This window comes from Carex rostrata, chromosome 32 (assembly GCF_964058835.1).
Source record: "Carex rostrata chromosome 32, lpCarRost1.2, whole genome shotgun sequence".
Classification (NCBI taxonomy): Eukaryota; Viridiplantae; Streptophyta; class Magnoliopsida; order Poales; family Cyperaceae; genus Carex; species Carex rostrata.
In genome coordinates this window covers 4,684,243-4,707,843 of record NC_135949.1, presented here as the reverse complement: position 1 = coordinate 4,707,843, position 23,601 = coordinate 4,684,243, and the positions used below count along the sequence as shown (strand labels likewise).

The 23,601-nt window shown below is 34.3% G+C and overlaps 2 protein-coding genes across 4 annotated transcripts in view; both read left to right on the top strand.

The window, feature by feature from the left end:
- Positions 1 to 10,229, top strand: part of LOC144548134 (uncharacterized) — an 84,875-nt gene extending 74,646 nt beyond the window's left edge. The window contains exons 2-4 of one of the 3 annotated variants that reach the window (XM_078296826.1): positions 5,131 to 5,256; positions 5,861 to 8,813; positions 9,550 to 10,229. In XM_078296826.1, coding sequence (XP_078152952.1) covers positions 5,922 to 8,786 — 2,865 coding nt within the window. In that variant the 5' untranslated portion in view covers positions 5,131 to 5,256; positions 5,861 to 5,921 and the 3' untranslated portion in view covers positions 8,787 to 8,813; positions 9,550 to 10,229. Of the gene's footprint in view, positions 1 to 4,876; positions 4,987 to 5,030; positions 5,050 to 5,130; positions 5,257 to 5,860; positions 9,486 to 9,549 lie in introns of those variants that run through there. The other 2 variants (XM_078296824.1, XM_078296825.1) reach the window with 2 other exon arrangements.
- Positions 10,230 to 14,087: 3,858 nt separating this feature from the next.
- On the top strand, positions 14,088 to 19,500 carry LOC144548081 (zerumbone synthase-like). Its single transcript, XM_078296760.1, has 3 exons — positions 14,088 to 14,218; positions 17,330 to 17,697; positions 18,994 to 19,500. The coding sequence occupies exons 1-3, from the start codon at positions 14,178 to 14,180 to the stop codon at positions 19,425 to 19,427; spliced, it is 843 nt and encodes a 280-aa protein (XP_078152886.1). The 5' UTR covers positions 14,088 to 14,177; the 3' UTR covers positions 19,428 to 19,500.
- Positions 19,501 to 23,601: the final 4,101 nt, after the last annotated feature.

The window sequence follows — 23,601 nt, the reverse complement described above, 5'->3', positions numbered from 1 at the left end:
TACAACACTGCTATTGACACAGCCCAACACATTTTACTATGTTCTCAGGTCTTCTATCAGATGGAACTAATCGGTACCGGCCATTCCAATGCCTAATGCCCAACACATGTTTTTTTTCTTCTTAATCTATTTTTTTATCTTTATTTGCATAAAGGCAAATTAAGTTTGATGAATTGAAGATTGTTTGCACCTGTCTTTTTTCCTTTTTGCATGTACAGAAGCTAATTGACTAATTGAGTCAAAAATTTGCCATGCTAGCAAAGCTTGACTCCAAGTTAGATAACTAAATTATGCACTGAATTTCTTAATTGTCAGTGTGCTCAAAGAATTCTGAAATTTCAGCTCCACTGGTCACTGGTTTTCTAAACATACCTTTTACCTGATCAAGTGGAGTCTTGTCATTTTCTGTTCTTCTCCTATTTTTTTTTCCCACAAATTGTTCCTTAATGAATGACAGTTTGACCTCATTTGAAGAAAAAATAAAAAGAAGTGTGTCCTGATCATAATTGGACAACTATGCAATGCTGGGTTTTTTATTTTTGGAATTTTGGTAGAATTTTAACCTATTTTAGTGAAGTGGTCCGGCAAAGGAATCAAACGAGAGGAAATAGAAAGAAAAGATGAGACCATGATATATGATTTCATTTAAAAACATAATACAACTCATTACATCTTACTACTTATACAATGCACCAAAAAAATTTTAAATACCATAATAAAACAAATAAACCAAAACACCTCTATTTTGGAGGAATTTCACCTTTACTCAGGCCGTAGTTTGGCTCCGCGACCTTATTTTAGAGGGACCACAGAGCCAATCTGCAGCCCCACTTTGCATGTTACAACAAATCAAAACACCTCTTGCGACCCGTTAAGTGGGGCCGCAGATTTTGGCTCTGTGGTCTGAATAAAGGCGAAATTCTTCCAAAACGAGAGTATTTTAGTTTATTTTTTATTATGGTATATAAAAAAATGTCGGTATAATGCGATATTCACAACTAATTTAAACTCTACCAAAAAGTAAATCCTAATAAAATAATCTTAACTCTAGTGTGTCACAAACTTACATACGGACTTTAGAATTAAATCTAAAAATTTAAATGTGGTTTCAGCATTTCGATCATGAGAGATACTTAGGTGATTTGCGAATTAAATCTAAAAATTATTTTCATCTTTTCTTGTTAAAACTTTTATTTTGTTCCAAAGAATGTTGATACTTCTGTTGAATGTGAGCCAAACGAATTTTTTTTAAGAAACCATAAATAAAAAAATAGATTTTATCAAATCAACTTGATTGCTTCGGTTTTTACAACACCTATAAGATCTAAGATGTCATTTTGGTCCGAATTTTTTTTTTTTACCGAATTATCATTTCGGTCAGAGTCATTTTCACAGATTTTGAAAAAATGATGTTGTAAAACTTGTGAAAATGTTTCAGACTGAATTGTTATTTCAGTTCCGAAAAAAAAATTTAGACCGAAATGATATCTCAGTTCTTATGATTTTTGTAAAAAAAAAATATATAATTACATTGGTTTTATAAAAATCATTTTTTAAATTATGATTTATAAAAAAATTCGTGCCAGACTGGCTCATACTTTGACTTAATTTGTACACCGCTTCCGCTATCGATGTATCACTTTATTATTTTATTGTGGCATGATTTTATTTTATATTGTTGGTACGAATGGATGACTTGTATTATTTATGTAATTTATTTTTTTGCTATTAATTTTTATCTATTTAGTCTTCTGTGTTTACGACAATTCGTAAAGCCGGGATTAATCACCGCCTGAATCGATTCTGATTTGAGATTGGATAAAAAGAGAAGAAAAGAGAGAGGGAAAAAAAAGAAGGTTATTAGGTACATGCACGATTAGTTTTTTTATTTATTTTAATAATCAGGTTGTTTATTATTTTTGCATATATTTTTTAAAATCAAAGGCTCTAAGCACATTTTAATATAGATATCATGTTGAACGGTTTGAATCGACTATTTGGACTTTGAAAATCGCAAAATCAAATTGTTATAAAATATGAGTGAGTCTATGGTACTATGCATATCACGGGTTGTTACCGTGCTACGGCTCTATATTCAAGTTTTCAAATCCTAACGGTCGATCCGAACCGTTCATCTTGTTCTCCATATTAATATGTGTTTGGAAACCAAATTTTACATTTTTTGAAAAAATTTTACTATTTTTTTAGATATTTAGAAAATCACTTGATCTGAAAATTCTGGACCATCCAAAAACAATGATTTTCAATAAATCTAAAAAAATAGTAAAAGAATTTCAAAAAATGTAAAATTTGGTCTCCAAACACATATTAATATGGAGAACAAGATGAACGGTTCGGATCGACCGTTAGAATTTGAAAACTCGAATATAGAGCCGTAGCATAGTAACAAATCGTAATATGCATAGTACCATAGACTCACTCATAAAATATTGTAAGTGATCTCTACTCATCTAAAAAAATATTATTCTAAAAATGTAGAAAATTAAAAAATATTCAAGTAATAATTCAAATTGTTGAAAAATGTTTGTATTGTTTGTTGCATAAGAAAAATATCTACTTCTAATTTTTCTGATCAATAAATAAGGGCATGACATGTGTGGATATTTGAGCATAGAACACTTACGGTCTCTGTTAAGATTATGTTATTTTATGACAATATACATCAATTCAAATCATTTTTTTTTTCAGATTATATTTTTAGGCCATATTTATTGTGGAGTAAGAGGTGGAATAAATCTTTTGCTTCACACTTAAGCTGTCAAATGATAAGCAAAATAAAAATAAGATAGATTAAGAGATTATGCACAATTAGTTGTTTTATTTTCCATTTTAATAAATGTGTCAGTTTATGATTTTTGCATTTTTTTTTTTTCCAAAGGCTCACAATCTCTAGGCAAATCTCTTTTCTTATGTAGTCAAAATAGAAAAATACACCATGTTCATGTAGAAAATTTTACTCTAAAAAAGAGAGTAGAAAATTAAGAAATATTCAGGTAAGAATTATAATGGCGCCAGGTCTTAAAGATTATTTTTGTTCTCCTTTAAAGTGCATAGAAATGTTCATTTAAATCTATTTTATTACTTAATTAAGCTAGCTATTATTGTGTTACATTAAGTTTCAGTCTTTTGTTAGTCTATTACCATCGATTATTATTTTCAGGGGGCAACCATCCTCCTTGGATTTTGAGTTTTAGTGGTAATCTATTAATACTGATCGACTTTGCTCTCCTCTAAAAAAAAATTTTGCCCCCTTCTGGATGTTTGATTTTTAATTTAGGTTAAATTTAGTGTTAAAATCAAAATAAATTTTTTGAATTATGATTGATAATTAAAATTATAAGTTAAAGCATCAGAAATTACAAGTCAGAGCATTAGAAATTATAAGTCAAAGCATTATTTTTTTATGGGTTTAAATATGATTAGCTATTTAAACCCAATTCGATATTTTTTTGCCCCGACGAAAATTCTAAATTTGTCCCTGGATCTTTTCTAAATTTTTTTCTTCTAATATATAGTTGAGTGTTTTTAGGCACAAATCACACGATATAAATAGCAGATTTATAAAGCCTCTACAATTTGAGCATTTTTTGTAATGCGTATTTGAAATTACTGATGACACTTCAATAGTAAGCATTTTTATAATGTCTGATTTTATTAAAAGATAATTGACAAACACAATTATAATAATTAATTTCAACACTAAAATAATCCATACGCAAAGTATTTCCATACTATTTATCATTTTTTTATGCAGATAATGGTGGGTTGCTTAATATGTAAAAATTGCATTCTTAGATAACAATTTCATTAAAGAAAAAATAAGACAACTGTTCACCATTAAATGCATAAAAATATATTTTTTTTAATGTACATTGTATTTAAGAACAATTTAATTTAAAACTAAAAAGGGTAAAGTATTCAATTAAAGCAGAATCGGCATCAAGAAAAAAAAAAATCTTCCTGCGTTGAATATTCAAATTAAATCATAAAAAATATCAACCCTCTTTCCAATAGAATAGACTATAGAGAGAGATAGGAAAAGAATGTTGTGCTCGTCAGCTGACACGTGGTGCTTTTAACCGGATACAATTTAATAAGTTAAAAGAGTAAGAGCATCTACATCCCTGAAACTCTTGGAGTTTCTAAATAACTGTTAATTAATTTTTAGAAACTTTATCTCTGAAAGTTTATAAACCCTCACATCCCTGAAACTCAAAATTAGAGTTTCTTAATTGCCACATCAGCAAATAAATTACAAGAGAAAAAAATTTCAGCAAATTATTTGACCACGTCAGAGTTTATAAACGGTTTCTTATTAAGAAACTTTGGAGCAAAGTTGCTAAATAAGAAACTCATCTGCATCCCTGAAACTGGTTTAGAAACTGTCACATCAGATTAGAAACTCAAAGAGTTTCAGGGATGTAGATGCTCTAACAAGAACAAAAGTTGATGGAGTTGGATTTTGTCCAAAGGCTTTGGACAAAATCTCGTCCAAAACCGAGCCTTACCCTTTGATTTGTTTTAAGATTCGTGCTAACATATTCATCCAAAGGCCTTACCTTACCCCCCGAAGAGATGTACTTTTCGACACACGATGAAATATGGATAAGTTTTCGTTTCACTGCTCAGGCTCCGCACAAGGAGTGAGTATTCTCTGAGATATCTCAACTTTTGCGTGACCGACGTGTCCGGTGCCTATTCGGGGGTGATGTAGGGGTCAGTATTATGTGTGCTTTGATATTCGTGCAGAACGTATTTAAACGGTTGGGATTTTCCATAAAGTCACGCAAAGTTTGAGATATCTCAGAGGATACGAATACCCGCACAACAGCACAAGTGCCAAGTGCAAGGCATCAGAGGACAACAAAATTTCTGCCGCTCTTACGCTATCTCTTCTATGGACGGATTGGGTTGGGATTGGCCACCTCTCATCTCTTCCTCCTCAATTCTTCTCTTCTTCTTTCGGTTGGTTGAGTACCGCTTTTAATCTATCTCTCTTCTCCTTGAATTCTTCGTTTTTTATTTACGGTACTACAGTCAACTATTAATTTTCAAATAGCAACCTCATCTCTGGTCTTGATTTGAAATTGGTCTTTATTTCATTTTCAGAACTGGGTCATGCACGCGAGGTGCTTGTAAAAATGCGCTATTGTTTGGAGGGTGAAGCAATCTCTGAAGAAAACTAGAGGGAAGATTCAGTGCCTTGCCAGACGCTCTTCTAACCCCACAGTTCAGGTGCGTTGCATTGTATTAATATGATTTGGTGGTTCAACTTAATAGAATGGTTGAGCTGCATTTAACTTTTACAACCCAAAGCTTCTCGTGTTTTCGTTTAGCACCTTGGATATATTGGTTTTGTGACCTACACTGCATATCCATAAGCACTAAGAACCAATCAATTCATAGTACTATATTATCCTTCCAATCTGGTGACAGTTGATGCCTTACCGGCACTGTGCCCTTTTTAAAACTTTTACCTTTAAGCATTCTGTTCTCGCGGCCAACCTTCCATGCCCACTGCTTGGCTTCCCCTATCATTCTGATTTGCAGTGTGCATTGCTTGGCTTGATGAGAGTTTTTGCCCCCTTCTATATAGTTGTGTTTTACAGTATTCCAGTTTGTTGGCTATCTATCATTCAATACTTTATTATTCCCATCTGTAGATAATTGTTCAACTTCAAATCTGTTTTGAGTACTCGGTGGATAAAGCCTCTTCATTTGCTCTTTTTTAAGGTCGATATTGATTCCTCTGGAATATGACAATATTGGACAATTTCAATAACCAAAATTGCATTATTGTTCATACTATGTGTTAATGATGTACTATTTTTGAATGCAGTAAAAGTAGACAGGTGCGCTTGTCACTTGTAAGAAAGAAGAACTCTACCTTGTTGGTTAAGATGGTGGATGCGTTGTCTCTTGCCCCCTTCTCATCACTTTCACCTTTAGCTTCCCTATCCCAATCTCAGGCTCAATCCCCATCGGCATCCCCATCCACATCGGCTTCTTGTCATAGGTTCTGCCTTTTCTGCTATGCCGTCCCCCGATCCAAATCTCAATCCCAAATCATCACTAACAACCCAAAACCACCACCATCTACAAGTAATTTCCCCAGTTACACCAGTCCTGGCAATATTTTTGGGAAGACTCGAAGGAGGCCACACCGGCAACATTATAAGGGGAAGGGGAAGGAAAAGCTGGAGAAGGATGAGGAGGAGACAAGGAGACATTGGAAGGCGGGTCCCATTTCAACCCAAGAGGCACTTAGCCGTTTTCACTCTCTGTTGGCACTCCATCCAACCTCCATCTATCCCTTCAATCAGCTCCTGGGTGCCTTGGCTCGCAACCAAACATCTGCCGACTCTCACCCAGCCGTCTTTTCGCTCTTCAACCTCTTAACCCAAACTGAAGGAGTCCGTCCCGACAAATATACCTATGCGATCATGATTCAATTCTGCGTTCAAACGAATCGGCTCAGCCTAGCTTTTGCTTTTCTCGGACGGCTTCTCAAAGAGGGTCTCAGAAGTACCACCGTGACCTTCACTTCATTACTCAAGGGTCTTTGTTCTGATAATAGGATCCATGAGGCTGCGGCTGTAGTGTTATACAAAATGCCTAAGATGGGATGCATACCAAATGTGATCTCGTATAGTGTTCTTATCAAGGGACTTTGCTCCAATGGCAAGACTCATTTGGGCCTTCAGTTGCTTTTTAAAATGGTTAAACATGGTGGTGAGTGTGAACCCAATGTGATCACGTACAACACAGTTGTAGATTTTCTCTGCAAGGAGGGTAAACTCACTAAGGCCTTTGGTTTGTACAGACAAATGTATTCCACTGGGGTTATACCTGATACTGTGACATACAACTTGTTAATTTATGGTCTATGCAACAAGGGGGCATTCGACAAGGCAAACAAGTTGATAGAGTCCATGATTTCTGAAGGTCATGAGCCCGATATCGTGACTTACAACACTCTTTTAAATGGTATGTGCAAGAAAGGTGAAATTAAGAAGGCAGAGGAATTGCTTCATGCGATGATTTCCGAAGGGCAGGTGCCCAATGTCGTGACTTACACCACTCTTATTGATGGGCTGTGCAAAAAAGGTGAAATTGAAAAGGCAAAGGAGTTGCTGCATGATATGATTTCTAAAGGGCAGGTGCCCAATGTCTTTACTTACAACATTCTTATAGATGGGCAGTGCAAAAACGGTGAAATTGAAAAGGCAGAGGAATTGCTTCATGAGATGATTTCCAAAGGGTTGGAGCCCGATGTGGTTACTCGTACCACTTTTATGGATGGACTGTGCAAGAAAGGTGAATTTGAGAAGGCAAAGGAGTTGCTGGATGACATGATTTCCAAAGGGCAAGTCCCCAATATCGTGACTTACAACACTCTTATGGATGGTCTGTGCAAGAAAGGTGAAATTGAGAAGGCGGAGGAGTTTCTGCATGACATGGTTTGCAAAGGGCAAGTACCCAATGTAGTGACTTACAACACTATTATGGATGGTCTCTGCAAGAAAGGTGAAAATGAGAAGGCAAAGGAATTGCTACATGACATGATTTCCAAAGGGCAAGAACCCGATGTTTTTACTTACAACATTATTATGGATGGTCTGTGCAAGAAAGGTGAAATTGAGGAGGCAGAGAAGTTGTTGCTTGACATGATTTCCATAGGGCAAGTGCCCAATGTTGTGACTTACAACATTATTATTGATGGTCTGTGCAAGAAAGGTGAAAATGAGAAGGCAAAGGAATTGCTAGATGACATGATTTCCAAAGGGCAAGTGCCCAATGTAGTGACTTATACGACTCTTATAAATGGGTTGTGCAAGAAGGGTAAAATTGAGAAGGCAGAGGAGTTGCTGCATGACATGATTTCCAAAGGGCAACTGCCTAATGTTGTGACTTACAACACTATTATGGATGGTCTATGCAAGAAAGGTGAAAATGAGAAGGCAAAGGAATTGCTACAAGACATGATTTCCATAGGGCACGTGCCCGATGTCTTTACTTATACCACCCTTATAGATGGGCTGGGCAAGAAAGGTGAAATTGAGAAGGCACAGGAGTTGCTTCATGACATGATTTCCAAAGGGCAGGAGCCGGATGTTGTGACTTACAATATTCTGATAGATGGGCTGTGCAAAAAAGGTGAAATTGTGAAGGCAATGGAGTTGTTGCAAGACATGATATCCAAAGGGCAAGTACCCAATGTCGTGACTTACAACACTATTATGGATGGGCTGTGCAAGAAAGGTGAAATTGAGAAGGCAAAGGAATTGCTACATGACATGATATCCAAAGGGCAAGTACCCAATGTCGTGACTTACAACACTATTATGGATGGTCTGTGCAAGAAAGGTGAAATTGAGAAGGCAGAGGAGTTGCTGGATGACATGATTTCCAAAGGGCAAGTGCCCAATATCGTGACTTACAACACTCTTTTAAATGGTCTGTGCAAGAACGGTGAAATTGAGAACGCAGAGGAGTTTCTGTATGACATGATTTCAAAAGGGCAGGTGCCTGATGTCGTGACTTACAACATTCTTATGAATGGGCTGTGCAAGAACGGTGAAGTTGAGAAGGCAAAGGAGTTGCTGCATGACATGGTTTCCAAAGGGATGGAGCCCAATGTCGTGACTTATACCACTCTTATTGATGGTTTGTGCAAGAAAGGAGAAATTGAGAAGGCAGAAGAGTTGGTGAATGAAATGATTTCCAAAGGGCTGGAGCCCCATGTCGTGATTTCAAGCACTTAATATTTGTTGATGAGCTATGCAAGAAAGGTAAATTGATTGTCATGATGTTTTCAACAACTTTACTTTGCAAGAAACATTTAATTCGCAGAAATAATACTTGGAAGATATCCGTAGAAATTCCAAATATTTGCTCCAATTTGAAATTTATTTTATTTGGCTTTTCTGAAATTTGTCTGATTCGTTATTTGTTTGAATTTTTTATCTGTTTAGTCTCTTTGCTCGGCGTCCTTTTATGAATTTAGAAACACATCTACAAATTAATTCAACCACACATAAACAAATCAATTCAAGCATTGCACACATTTGCAATGTTCTCAGGTCTTATATATACCAGCCATGTAGTACTGGGACTGGCCTAATTACTAACTCATTATTTTTTCTTCTTGATCAATTTGGTCTTTATTTGCATCAAGGCTGATAAAATGTAAGTTTAATTAAATGAAGCTTGTTTGCACCCGTTATTTTGCATGTATAGAAGCTAATTGCACATTTGAGGGCTAATTGAGTCAAAATTTGGCTAAATTAAGAGTAATTTGAACTGTTACGGTTGTCTTAATAGCCTTAGTTAGGCTCAAATAACTGATTGGCTCTTGTTTGGGACTGTTCACATGATAGGTACGGTAGAGAGCAAGTTAGATGACTCTGTTCTTTGAATAACTAAATGCTGGAGTGAATTTCTTAATTTGTTATCCTATTCATTAGTTTCTTTTAGGAGTTGTATTATTCTAATTACCTTCACATCTGAATTTCATTCATGGAATAGGTGTCAAATTGACCTATGTGGTCGGTGCTTGCCGGATGGCATCATCTGGGCGCAGAACAACTTACCTTCTCTAAAGAAGTTGTCTCTCAAGGGTGAATACAGTTCTCTGACAATGGATAGATGGTCATCATTTCGTCAGTGCTACTGTTAAGCTCTCTGAACCTGTACCCCCCCATGCAATTCCCACTGGCCTTTCCATGGCCCACTTGCCAGAGAGTGAGAGAACTGAAGATGCCGTGAAGGACTTCTTGGCATTTGTTGGGTCCCACACTCCCATGCGAATTTGAAGGGAATTAAATTGTGGGTGAGCGATGTGGCTGAGGCTGTGCTATTTTTGGCTAGTGATGAGGCGAGACGTGAGCGGGCTCAATTTGACTGTGGATGGTGGGTTTTCAGTTGTGAATAATAAACTGAAGCCATTTGAGGTGTGAATTATGTGGTGTTTTGTGCACTAATGCCAACCATTGTTTGGCAAAATTTGTTTCGTGAGGTAGAATGGTACATTTGTCTAATAAGAGAAACCATGCCTTCTTTTTTACAAGAAGGCCTTGAGATGTTACAATTGTGATGTAAGTTGTTATTGAATTTGTGCTAGGAGTGTTTATATGAGGTTTCATAACACTTTACATTGTCACTGTACAGGTTGCAAAGTTTAGGAGAAAAATAGTGTGCATGCTTTATATGGTCAGATTCCTATTGAATGCACGATGTATAGCCTAGATGTTAATTTGCTTCCTGGTCAATAAGCATACCAGTCCCAGCTGGTACTTACGAAATGATGCCATGTAAGGGATAATCAATTGTTGTTTGTTCTGACGAGGATCTATTGTCGAATAGTTGGAGCTGTAAATTAGCAAATGAGAAATTGAATAAAGCTAGCATGAGATGATCTCACTAAGAGGCTTGCCAATTAAACTTGAAATATCGTTGGATTTTTGAATGAGAAACTTACAATACAAACTTTCTATTTTTCTTTTTTTGTAATGGAGGTCTAGCTTTCAAACTTCTATTTTATATTCATAAATAATTTCTATTTGGATTTCGAACCTACGATCTCCAACGCAAATAATATTATCCTTTGCCACTAGATCAAAGGTTGGTTCTTTAAATTTTTTATTTTTTTTAAGTTTGTATTTTATAAGATCATGAGACCCAAAAATATATTATTTTCTAAATTTGATACAAATTGAGCTTGAAAATTTAGAATTCTGAATGTGAACGTTTTACCTGTCAAGAAGATCAAGATCAACGGTTGAAATTCATCAAGTGCAGTAGCCTTACTCATGGAAGATCTGTACTGGATACTGGTACGATATACCAAATAATGTTGGTGGGCACCACACTGGAATTGGCATGCGGCTCTAAGAACAGTAATACGGATATTTGGTGCCATCATGATTCGGTCATACAGTGCTCACATTTAATACTAACAGCAATACTGGTACCTCTGGGGGGAACCGAATCCTCTGCCCCCTTGTGGGCAGGATTTCCCCCATTCAATTCAATCAATCTAAGGCCCTGTTCGGCTGTATAGTGGAAATGGGAATAGGAACGGGAATAGAAAAAGTTTGAATTGAAATTTACTGTTTACGTGGGAAAAAAAAAATTCAGTCTGAGTGAATTTTTTTTTCCCACGTGAACAGTATTTTCGGAATTACATCCGAACAGGCTCTAAAGATGACATGACATATCTTTTTAACTTATTTATTTTTTAGTAGAAAGAATTAGCTGCAATATTTTCTCTCTCTGTCTCTTCACCTTCTAATTAAATTCATAAATATTCCTCCTCTCTTTCTCTTATCTTCTCTGTACCAGCGGTGAAGAAAAAAAATTCAAAACTTAAACAATCTTTTATCATGAGAAATTTTTGAGTTGAATCAAGTAGCAAAATATTTTACTTTTAAGTTAATTTATACTTTTCTGTTGTAACTTCTAGATTTTGACACTTGACTAGATTGATTGGTACAATAAATAAGATTAGGTTATTGAGTAAAATCTATATCAATATTTACCTTGTAAAAATAAGGATTTTATAATCTTTGATATTTTTTTAGAGAGAAACCCGTAGATTGTATGCATAAAACTGAAACACCATTACATGAGTATATAATGAGTTACAACTTGCAAAATAACTTCTACTCATATTTTACCGGTTACTTAATTTATTTATTTTTGTTTTTTTGGCAAATAGCCCCTTTGCAGCTTTCATTGATTCAACTCAACTACATGGTTTCATTCAGAGTGTATTAATCAAGCGTTCCAGTCTAAAAGAATTTACAAAAACTGAAACCAGTAAAAGTAAAAGCTCCCAGAAAAATTTATATTGTGTATAATTATTGTATATATTGAGAATTTACATTCAGAGTATACCCCTATGATAATTATTGTGTATATTGAGAGACAAGTCTAACGTACAAATTATTTTAAACCATTTAGAGATGGAATCAAAAAAAAAATTTGGACTTGAATTTAAGTATTGATGTGGCTTCTCCGCATAATATTCAACAAATTGGAACTTCAAGCAAAAGCCCATCAAATATATAAAATTTGATCTACAAGTACTTTTTTTATATGGAGTATCATTCATTTAGATTGATTATTTAAACTTTGAAAATGGATATATTGATCCATAATACTGAGCATTATGCGTTATGCATAGTATACCATAGCTTTACTCATAGAAATTAACCATTTGCTAGTACTAAATAGGAAGTGAAAATGTAGTATAGGTTTATTCCTCACTTCTGAAAAATGTTCTACTGTTTATCACAAAAACATAAAGAAATAATAATAAGGGAAAATGGTCTAATAGTTTCAGTACCTTCGTCATATAATCTTAATTTATTGGTAAAAACCGAGACAGATCAGGAGCCGTTTTAGTTTACTAGTAAATGGGATGGGTTGTCAGAAAAATTGGAGGAATTTACTTCATTTCCGTTTATTTTTTTTATTTTTTTATTTATGGCAATGAAACTGTGTTGGATTATTTAATATAGAGTCCGGCTAGTATGATATCGGTGTCACATGACACTAACTTCAAAATTGATTGAATAAACTTCAAACGAATAATTCAAACCGTTCAAACTAATTTACTTTATGAGTGATGCGTTTATATGCAAATTTTTTATATTTTTGAGTTATTTTAGTATCAAATCAAGCGGTAAAAATATTGAAAAATGAATGTATTAAAATTAACTTAAAAACTCACACATTTGACCGCTTGACTTGATACCAAATAGATTCAAAAAGTTATAAATTTTATATGTAAACGCACAACTAATTATGAAGTATATCAGTTTGAACGGTTTGAATTCACTATTTGAAGTCGATTCGATAGGTTTTGAAGTTGATGTTATATAGACTGAAATGACACTGATATTATACTAGTCAGACTCTTTAATATATTACAGCTATCACTTTCTACTAAAAAATGAAATCAATTAAAAGGTATGCCATGTGTCATCTTTAGATTGATTGAATTAAATGGGAGCAGGATTTTCCGGATTAGGTAGAGGCACTCAATCATAACAGCACTATTGAAACCGCTTAATTCTGGGCCAGCATATTCAATGAACTATTTATTAGTCAACCAAATTTGGTCCGTTGGTACCCATGATAAATTGCCGGGTTTTTTATTAATAGGAAAAATAAAAATAAAATATCAATTATGAGATACACTTTCGTGAAATTTCAAAAAATAGAAAAAACATTATAGTTTATAACGTTCAAGACACTATAGTTGGACGTTATAAACCATAACGTCCAGTTAATCCGATCGTTAATGATCACTAATTGAAAAAATATATATATATTGTAGCTGAATGTTATGGTCTATGAAGTCCAGCTACAGTTTTTTTTTTCTTTTTTTTTTGGTATAGCAAACCATAGCAAAAAAAAAACTCCAGCTACACTTCATAGACCATAACGTCTAATTATAGTGTTTTTGGTTAATTAGTAATCATTAACGATTAGATTAACTGGACATTATGGTTTATAACGTCCAGCTACAGTGTCCTAGACATTATAAACCGTAACATTTTTTCTATTTTTCAAAATTTCATAAAAGTGTACCTCATAATTAATATTTTATTTTTCCTATTAAATAAAAAAAATCTGTGCCATGTGGGTGTGTTTGATCATGACAACGTTTCAAAATCGGTATTATTGATGTCCGTTTGAAACCGTCTAATTCGCTTTATAATTTGTGCATACTATTTTAATATCAAGCGCACATCATGAAGCAAATTTGACGGTTCTGAACGAACATCAGTCCAATTTAATTAGTCCAATGCATGCGCCCCGCTCCCCTTATTATAAGGAACGCTATCCTCTGCGGAGCTTTTAATCTGATCCATTCGTTTTGATCCGACGGACCAGATCAGATCTCAAAATTTGGGACCCCTCTAATCTGGTCCGTCCAATCAAAATGAATAGACCAGATTAAAAACTCCACACAGCTCCGCAGAGGATACTCTCCCTTATTATAAAGGGTGAGGTCTCCATAGTGGCTATCAGACTTTTGGCTTTAAAATCCAGTACTCTCACTATTAGGTGGCTTCTCTGTGAAAAAAAAACTTGCATGTGAAGCTGCTAATTAAGTCTCCCTGGAAAATTAAAAGGAACAATTAATGGCAGATACCTTGGTCACCTCCTCAATTTCCGAAAGGAGGTACGAACTCTTCTCCATTTTAATTGTCAAAGTTCTTACTATCCAAGCAAGAATCGACTTCCAGTTCCTCGTCTCTCTTTATGTGTGTGTGTGAGTGTCAATGTGTGCTAATATTGTCATTATTATTTTGTAAGGTGAATTGTAGGAATCGTAGGAGTTGCTGTCCCTTTTTTTTTTTTCTCTCTCTATTTTGCAAGGTGAAACAACTTATCCAATATTTGTATAAAAAGACCACCTAAAGTTTATCAGAAAGTATTATTTTATAGAGGAGGGTTCAAATGCCTCCATGTTTTTGTGCCTCTATCTTTCTCCATCATTTTCAAAGTTCAAACAGTCGATCCGAACCGCTCAATCTAACCTCCATACTAAAATATGTTTGGAGACCAAATTTTATATTTTTAGAAATTTTTTTACTATTTTTTTAGATAGGTAAAAAAAATACTGTTTTTAGATGGTTCAGATTTACTGATTTTGTACCTATCTAAGAAAATAGTAAAAAAATTCCTAAAAATATAAAATTTGGTCTCCAAACATATTTTAGTATGGAGGTTAGGTTGAGCAGTTTGAATCGACTGTTTGAACTTTGAAAATGATGAAGAGAGATGGAGGCACAAAAACATGGAGGGATTTGAATAGAAGAATGAAAAATTTAGCCGAGACAAAAAAAAAAGTTATTTTCTTTGAGCGTTAACTAATATATATCCAAGTTCACACAAGTTACAAACTTGATTTTGTATATATTTTTGTTTTATTAATATTATCATATGTTGAGCTCCAAATTAGATGAAGAGATATCTTCGAATCATTGCAATGCTGCTGCTTTATTTCATTAAATTCTATAGATTCTATGTCAGAATTATCATGCTAAAATTCAATAAAGAGTATTCTAAAACGAAATAATTTTGTAAAGAAAAATTATATAAATCAAGTAACTAATAAAAATAATTAAATTAATTAATTGTGGATTTGAAAAATGTTTCAAGAATATATGTACTGTGTAATTAAGTTTACAAATAAAGTAAGTAGTCCCAAGCAGTGTTGTAAATAACGTTATGCGCTCATCGGACGGACATGATACCGCCAAACGATTAATCGGGAATAATCGGAAATAATCGGTCATAATCGGAAATAATCGGCCGATTATAGTCGAAAAAATCTATGACGGTTTCATCACTGTCAACGACTAATTGACCATTTTTTACAACACTGGACTCTCAAGTAGTGACTGGAGAGTGCTACATTTTTCAAAGAGTTTGAATTATTGTTTTTACTATTACCATTACTAAAATAAATATTTTTTTTCTGAAGGTTTCTTTGAAAGGTTGCCTTTGTTAGGTGGATTATATTAATTTAATAAAATCATGCATGTCACACAAAATAAATAATCAAAGTTGTGGAAATTTAAATTAATTAAAATAAATTAAAATACTAAACAGCCTAATCCCTCAAGATTAAAGGGTGTGGCTAATTTGTTGCTGGCAGCATTTCTGCCGGCGGTGCTGCCGTCCATTTTTCTGTTTTGTGATATCCAAACAATAAATCCAAACCGTTAGATGTTTAATCTATATTATAATCTACTTGGAGACCAAATTTTACATTTTTTGGAATTTTTTTACTATATATTAAGCTGGTTTGAAAACCGCTGATTTCAATGCTGCAGAAATTTACTGAAATCAGCGGTTTTCAAACCAGCTTAATATATAGTAAAAAAATTCCAAAAAATGTAAAATTTGGTCTCCAAGTAGATTATAATATAGATTAAACATCTAACGGTTTGAATTTGTTGTTTGGACATCACACGGCTAAATATAGCCCCGGCAGCACCTCTGCTGAAATGCTGCCAGCAGCAATTTAGACAGACCCAGATTCAAATATTATATCAGACTCAAAAAGCATCTCTACTCATGTAATTGTAGAAATTAAATATATTTGCGTAATAAATAATTTAACAATTTTTTTCACAACAATTTCAGAATGATTTTTATTCCTCCAATTCAGTTTTGCTGATGTGACAAAAAGAATTACTGTTTAGGATAATGCAATTACAAACATTGCATCATTGAAATTAATTAGTACTTGAAAAATCTGATGAGTCATTTTTATACAAATTTATAATTTAGCAATTGGTTCACATTTTTATAATTAATTGCAAGTATAATATTACATGAGTATTTATAACTTCTTTACAAGTAGAATGAAGCTGCTCTAAGATAGAACTACATATTATTCGCTATCTAATGCATTATCAAGCATTTCAATACAACTATATTGTATGTATTTGAACACAACTATAACAATGGTATACATAGCTTTCCTCATAGTTTATCAAGCATTTAAGCTTTGTATATTTTTTAAAAAAAGTTTTGACTTACTAAAGTTTTGCACGATAATTTTTTTTTGACGAGATAGATAATTATATTTTTTGTCAAGTATATAAGATTATTGTTTTTGTTTATCAAATTCAAGGTATGCGGAGTTGGTACCTATGAGTTCAATTAAGAAATAGACATACTAATTAATTTGGAAACTAAAATAAAATACACGATTATTTGTCAATTGTCATCTTTTAATTAAGGCATATGATCATATACTTTCTAATATTAATTCTAAGGCCTTTGGACTGGACTCTTTGTAAAACTTTTCGGGAGCAGATCACCTGCCCCTCGGGGTGCAGGAAAATCCTGCCTCCTCAGTCACTGCGGGGTGGGGCCGAGTGGGGCCGGGTTTAGAATTTAGAGTTTAGAATTTAGGGTTTAGGGTTTAAGGGGTCCACCAACAGTGACTCTGGGGGCAGGAAATTCCTGCCCCCAGGGGGGCAGACGATTCAATCCCAAACTTTTCTACATTGTCTTATGATTAAATTTTCATCAAGATTGCATTGATTGATTTTCCTCTTTCCAATAATTTTTCCATCCAGTAATTAACTACATTCATGTATGCTTTTTTTGCTAGTAATATTGATTAAATTTTCAATTTAAATCTCATTTATGTAGCATTGTTCTTTTTTAATTTGTGGTCTTGTTATATTTGATAGTATTGTTTTTTCTGATGATAAAATTTTCTGAGAAAGAAAAAAAAAATATATTAAACATAATCTAAAACTTAGTTCAGGTTGGAAGGCAAGGTTGCTCTTATAATAGGAGGTATTTCTGGCACGGGTGAAGCAACTGTCAGACTCTTCATAAAGCACGGTGCCAAGGTTTGCATCGCCGACGACATACAGGATAACAAACTAGGCGAGCAGATACTTGAGTCACTGAGTAGTGGGACCCACGCCCACGCCCGCTTCATCCACTGTGACGTTACTAAGGAGGATGGCATAAGCAAAGCAGTTGATTTCACGGTTGAGACTTTCGGTACCATTGATATAATGGTGAATAATGCTGAGATTACTGGTAATATTGTGCCTGATATAAGGGAATTTGACATCAGGGAATTCAAGAAAGTGTTTGAGGTCAATGTGAATGGCGTCTTTCTAGGTACTATGAAATCATACAAAATGCTATTTATTTATTTTTAATTAACTTATTATTACACTGAATTCACATCCCCTCAGGTTACCAGACTGAGTAGAATTGAATCGGACGATCCAAAATTGTTCTTTTTAACTTTGCACGAAATTCAAAGCGCAAATAATATTGTCCCCTACATCATCCCGAACACACACCGGCTGAGAGTAAATCTGGACCGTCTGTTTCAATTGTGTTGAGTCAGGTACCAGGGAGGATACGGATCCATTTACACTGCTGAGTCCATATATCCTCTGAGGTAACAGAATATTTCTGTTTAGATCATGACCATCCGATCAGAATCCTGTGAGGTGAAATGCACGTAGCATCTTTAATTTTCGTGCGGATTCTGATCGATCCGGATCTATACAGAAACATTCTGATACCTTAATTAGGTGATATGAATTCTACAGTATTGCCAGAGTTTGCACAATAAAATTTAAATTTTCAAATAACCAAATTTGTTAGACAAGAAAAGTAACAATAGAAGTACATTCCATGCATGCATAAGAGCAAATTTAGTTAGTTTCTTTTCGAAAATTTAATCGATTATTTCTTGATTAATTGGTTGATATTTGCAAAATTAACAATACGGAAAATATTCTTGATTGGGTGCAATATGGAAAACATATGTATGAGAGAATGCATATCTTCACCAGTAATGATGCCAGCTTAAACTTTCTTTGTTAAATTTGTTTCTTCTGTTTCTTTTTATGAGCCGAAAAATACCATACACCTCATAGTCACAAGATTCGCGAATTAAATCTGAATTACATCCGAATAATTCATTTTTTTGGTGATGTCGAACCGAAAACCGAATTATTCGATTGACCAAATTAAACCCGAATAATTCGCAAATTGTACGAACTTTTTCCGAATTTTACGAATTATTCACGAACTTTTCTCGAATTTTTCCCAGGATATATATATATTTTTTTTTTTGCTCTCTTGCAAGACTGAGATCTCTCGTCCAAATAATTTCGAATCATTCCCGAATCACGAATTTTTGACCTCGCTGAACCAAACCCGAATAATTCATTTGTCACTATGTCCACCATAAAAGCTCAGATAGACATACCAAACTGCAAATAAACAAAAATGGACAACAAAAGATCCTGGGGTATACTATTTTCACTGTACCAGTATCGGATATAATGCTAATTAAGATCCTTTTTGTCTGTAGAATATATGTATTTAATTCAATACATCTGAATTGACACCTAGCTGACAGAATTTTCATCATGCCTTTTTTTCAATTGGCACCAGGGATGAAACACGCAGCTCGGGTTATGATCCCCCGTGGCAAGGGCTCCATAATCTCCATTGCCAGTGTAGCAAGCACCATAGGTGGCGTAGGCTCGCACAGCTACACTGGCTCAAAACATGCTGTTGTGGGGTTCACCAAGAGCCTGGCTGAAATCTTAGGTAGACATGGGATCAGAGTCAACTGTGTGTCCCCATACGCGGTCCCTACTGGTGTTACCCCGCTGCACTTGAAGCCAGGTGATCATCAGAGAAACGGAGACGCTGTGAAGGGTTTCTTTGAAGCCGTCGAGCCCCATGCAAATTTGAAAGGAGCTGACTTGGAGGCTGATGATGTGGCTGAGGCAATGCTATATTTGGCAAGTGACGAGGCGAGGTTCGTGAGCGGTCTTAATTTGGTATTGGATGGTGGGTTTACTGTTTACAGTCGTCAGTAGCCAACTGTAGCTTTTTGAGGTGTGAATCAGGTGCTGAATATTATGGATATATCAGTACCAAGTATAGTTGGCTTTTATATTTATATATATAGGGCTCGGCTAAATTGTTGCTAGTAGCATTTCAGCGGAGGTACTGCCGGGACTATATTTAGCCGTGTGATGTTTAAAGAACAAATCTAAACCGTTAGATGTTTAATCTATATTAAAATCTACTTTGAGACCAAATTTTACATTTTTTGAAATTTTTTTACTATTTATTAAGCTGGTTTGAAAACCATTGTTTTCAATGCTGCAGAAATTTACTGAAAACAGCGTTTTCAAACCAGCTTAATAAATAGTAAAAAAATTCCAAAAAATGTAAAATTTGGTCTCCAAGTAGATTTTAATATAGATTAAACATCTAACAGTTTGGATTTGTTCTTTGAACATCACACGGCTAAATATAGCCCCGGCAGCACCTCTGCTGAAATGCTGACAGCAGCAATTTAGCCGGACCCTATATATATATATATATATAGAGAGAGAGAGAGAGAGAGTATGGCTAAATTGCTACTGGCAGCACTTCGACCGAGGTGCTTACAGGGCTATATTTTATTATGTGTTGTTCAAACAACAAATCCAAACCGTTAAATGTTCAATCTATATTAAAATCTACTTGGAGACCAAATTTTACATTTTTTTGGAATTTATTTACTATTTATTAAGCTGGTTTGAAAACCGCTGTTTTCAATGCTGCAGAAATTTAAACAGCGGTTTTCAAACGAGCTTAATAAATAGTAAAATAATTCCAAAAAATGTAAAATTTGGTCTCCAAGTAGATTTTAATATATATTGAACATCTAACTATTTGGATTTTTTGTTTGAATATCAAATACGCTAATATGACCCCCCCCATAAGCACCTCGCCGAAGTGCTGCCGGCAGCGAATTAAACAGTCCCTATATATATATATGTGTGTGTGTGTGTTATCCCTAATATGGTGCATGATGTATGTTGTGAACAGATATATTTATGTTTGTAATCCAGTAAATAAAGTTTGTCTGAGGTTACGAAATTATCCCTTCTCAGTTCTCATATTGTGCAACCTCTATAAGAATGGGACGGTATCTGCGAGAGTAAAAAGTGACTATACGCGAAGGTATACGGACAAAATGATACTTTTTCTATTAGCGACGATAGCATCCACAACGGTATACCAACAGTATCCCTCGCGGTCGCGGATACTGACTCATTTATCTTCCTTTGTTTTTCCAGTCACATCGATATGCAATAAATTTAGTAAACGACAACAACATGCCTTTATAGAGTTTAAACGTTGTTACTAAATTAACATATTAATAGGAAATTTAAAAAGACCCACTGTTTTTAAGTTCATTATGTTGAAAAAAAAGTAATATATTTAATTGAAAATTGAAGAACTTCCTCAAGACATGAATGGGGCGGAAATATAAGCCTTGGCCAACTTCCTCAATCATTTCTTTTACTGTAATTGCTTTTGTGAGGCTGAACTGATATATTTTGATATGCAGTGTCATTGACAGAAACATAAGCCTTAATTGGCCAACTGCCAAATGGAGCCCTCAACCCCCTTTGTTGAAGGTGTATGGGGCAGGCTGAGCTCAATAGCTACTGGCTTGAGGGTCCCACCATCCCTCGATAGCTACCCAAGAGCCATGCATGCGATGGGACTCTCCAAAAGTAAAAGAAAAGGATTATAATCATAAATGGGCTCTCCAAAACTAGTAATTAATTATGGAGAGAGGTCAACAATTGAATTTTTTTTTTTTTGGAGCATTAATTTGTCAATCAAATTTGCAGAGTAACTAATTAACTTAATGGCCCAAATTATGTTCTCCCTCGCAGTACTTGCGCTAATGACAATTAGTTTGTGGCAATTATTTGTACTTACAGTAATCTACAAATAATCAATTACACCATTTTTAATTTATACTCTAATTAGTTAAAACTACTTGAAATTTAATATATTTAAATATAAATATAGAAACATAAATAAAGGTGAATTGATGCACGGGCGGACATAGGATTTTCGTCAGGAAGGGCAAAAAAATATCGAATCGGGTTTAAATAGCTTATCAGATTTAAACCCATTAACTAATTGGATACTCAATAAGAAAATAATGTTTTGACTTATATTTTTCAATGCCCTGACTTATAATTTCTGATACTTTAACTTATAATTCTAATTACCAATCATAATTCAATAAATATTTTTATTAATTTTAACACTAAACTTAACTCGAATTACAAGTCAAACACCCAGAAGGGGACAAAAAAATTTCCAAAGAGAGACAAAGTCGATCAGTATCGATAAATCACAACTAAAACTCGAAATCTAGAGAGGGCGGTCCGTCCCTGAATTAACGTATAACAGCCAACAACCATTAATATTATTTTGAGCGCCGCCCCCTGATCTACTCTGGATCCGCCCCTAAATTGACGTATAACAACCAACAACCATTAATATTATTTTGAGCCCAAGCTGATTATGAAAGTTGGTCCCATGCACTGTTAGTTCAGTGAAGCATGCCGTCACAATTATATTCTATGTTTTGATATTTAAAATGCAAAATATGATACTATATTTCTTTACGTAATAAATATACTAATCAGGATGATAATTGATAAACCGGTTTGGCATTAATTGGACAAAGAATTAAGGTGAGTTCATGCTATAATTAAGTCAATATGATGCTTGCATGCATGATCCAATTAATTAATTTTCACCAATCAATTAGTATAATTAGTTTTGTACACAATTGTCACCAAGAGAGAACTACTTTAATTTCCTAGCTAGCCGTGTTGAAAAATTAAAACTCCCGACGAAGGTTGAAGAGGACAAGGGAGCTAGCGACTAGCACTACAACAGATCTGACTTTCTGCGACTGGTTTTCCGGTCGCAGAAAGTCCAGGCGTCGGTCGCTGATAGTCCATCCGGTCGCAGAAAGTCAATTCCGATCGCTGATACTCCGGTCGCTGAAAGCACTGTCGCAGATACTCAACCGATGACGTCACCGGTCGCTGAAAGACGTCACCCGGTCGCTATTACTGTTTCTGCGACCATTTTTTTTGGTCGCTGTTGTTTTTTTGCTGACGTCATGAAAGGGTATCTGCGACCAAAAAAACGATCGCTGATAGTCAAATCCGATCGCTGAAACTATTCTGTCAGTTTTTTTTTTATTATTTACTATTCTGTCAATTTTTTTTCATTTTACTTTTCTCAAAACATACACAATAGATCAATCCAATTGTAGCATCAAATATCATACAAAATTACGGTTTTGATTTGAGATACAACAGTAATAATATCAACACAACAATTCTAATTTTGTCACAGTATCAATTACAATTTCCTCAAAATTCTCAAGTCATGAAATAAAAAAAAATAAAAAATAACCGACAAAACTGGTCCTGCATATTTAGAACTACTTATTAGAAATTGTAAATTGAATCAAAATCCCAAAATTACAGTCTTTTTGTTCTTACTATCATTGACACCTCACGCACAAGTCACGACCGACCTGTTTAAGGATTACATAACATCATATACCTACATTAATACAAGTCAAACTTATGAGTTATTCCTAAATAAACATATAAATACCTTAATACTTTAATTCAACAAAAATACTGATTTTGTCACAACAGATGCTAAGCATAAAAAAAAAAGAGGTACAAAGAACACCAGTTCTTAACCATAGTCATAGAGATTTAATTCATAACTTGAATCGAAACAATTATAACATTAACATCTTAAAAATTGATTAGTTTAATTCCAAGCTAAGCTAAGCAAAAAAGGCTCATCAAAGGGAGAATATTGTTAGTTGTGAATATCAACACAACAATTCTATAATCAAGTTCAGATTTTTCATGAATAAAAACCTACAAGCAAAATAAATGTTCATGGTTGTACCTTCTAAGACATACTAGTAACCCTATTGTGTGGAGGTATATGCTTTTAGAGCGATGTGATTTAGATCCCATTGAAGCAAGCAAGCAGTACCTTTCAATGCAATCTGAAAATACGAGTAAATAACAAATATAAGGTAAAATATAAATCAAAACTTATTTTCAAACTAGTTTTGAAAAAAAATTCAAAATAGTTTGCTTCCATCAACATAAGCAAGCCTCAAACATCAAACCAGAAAAATTGATT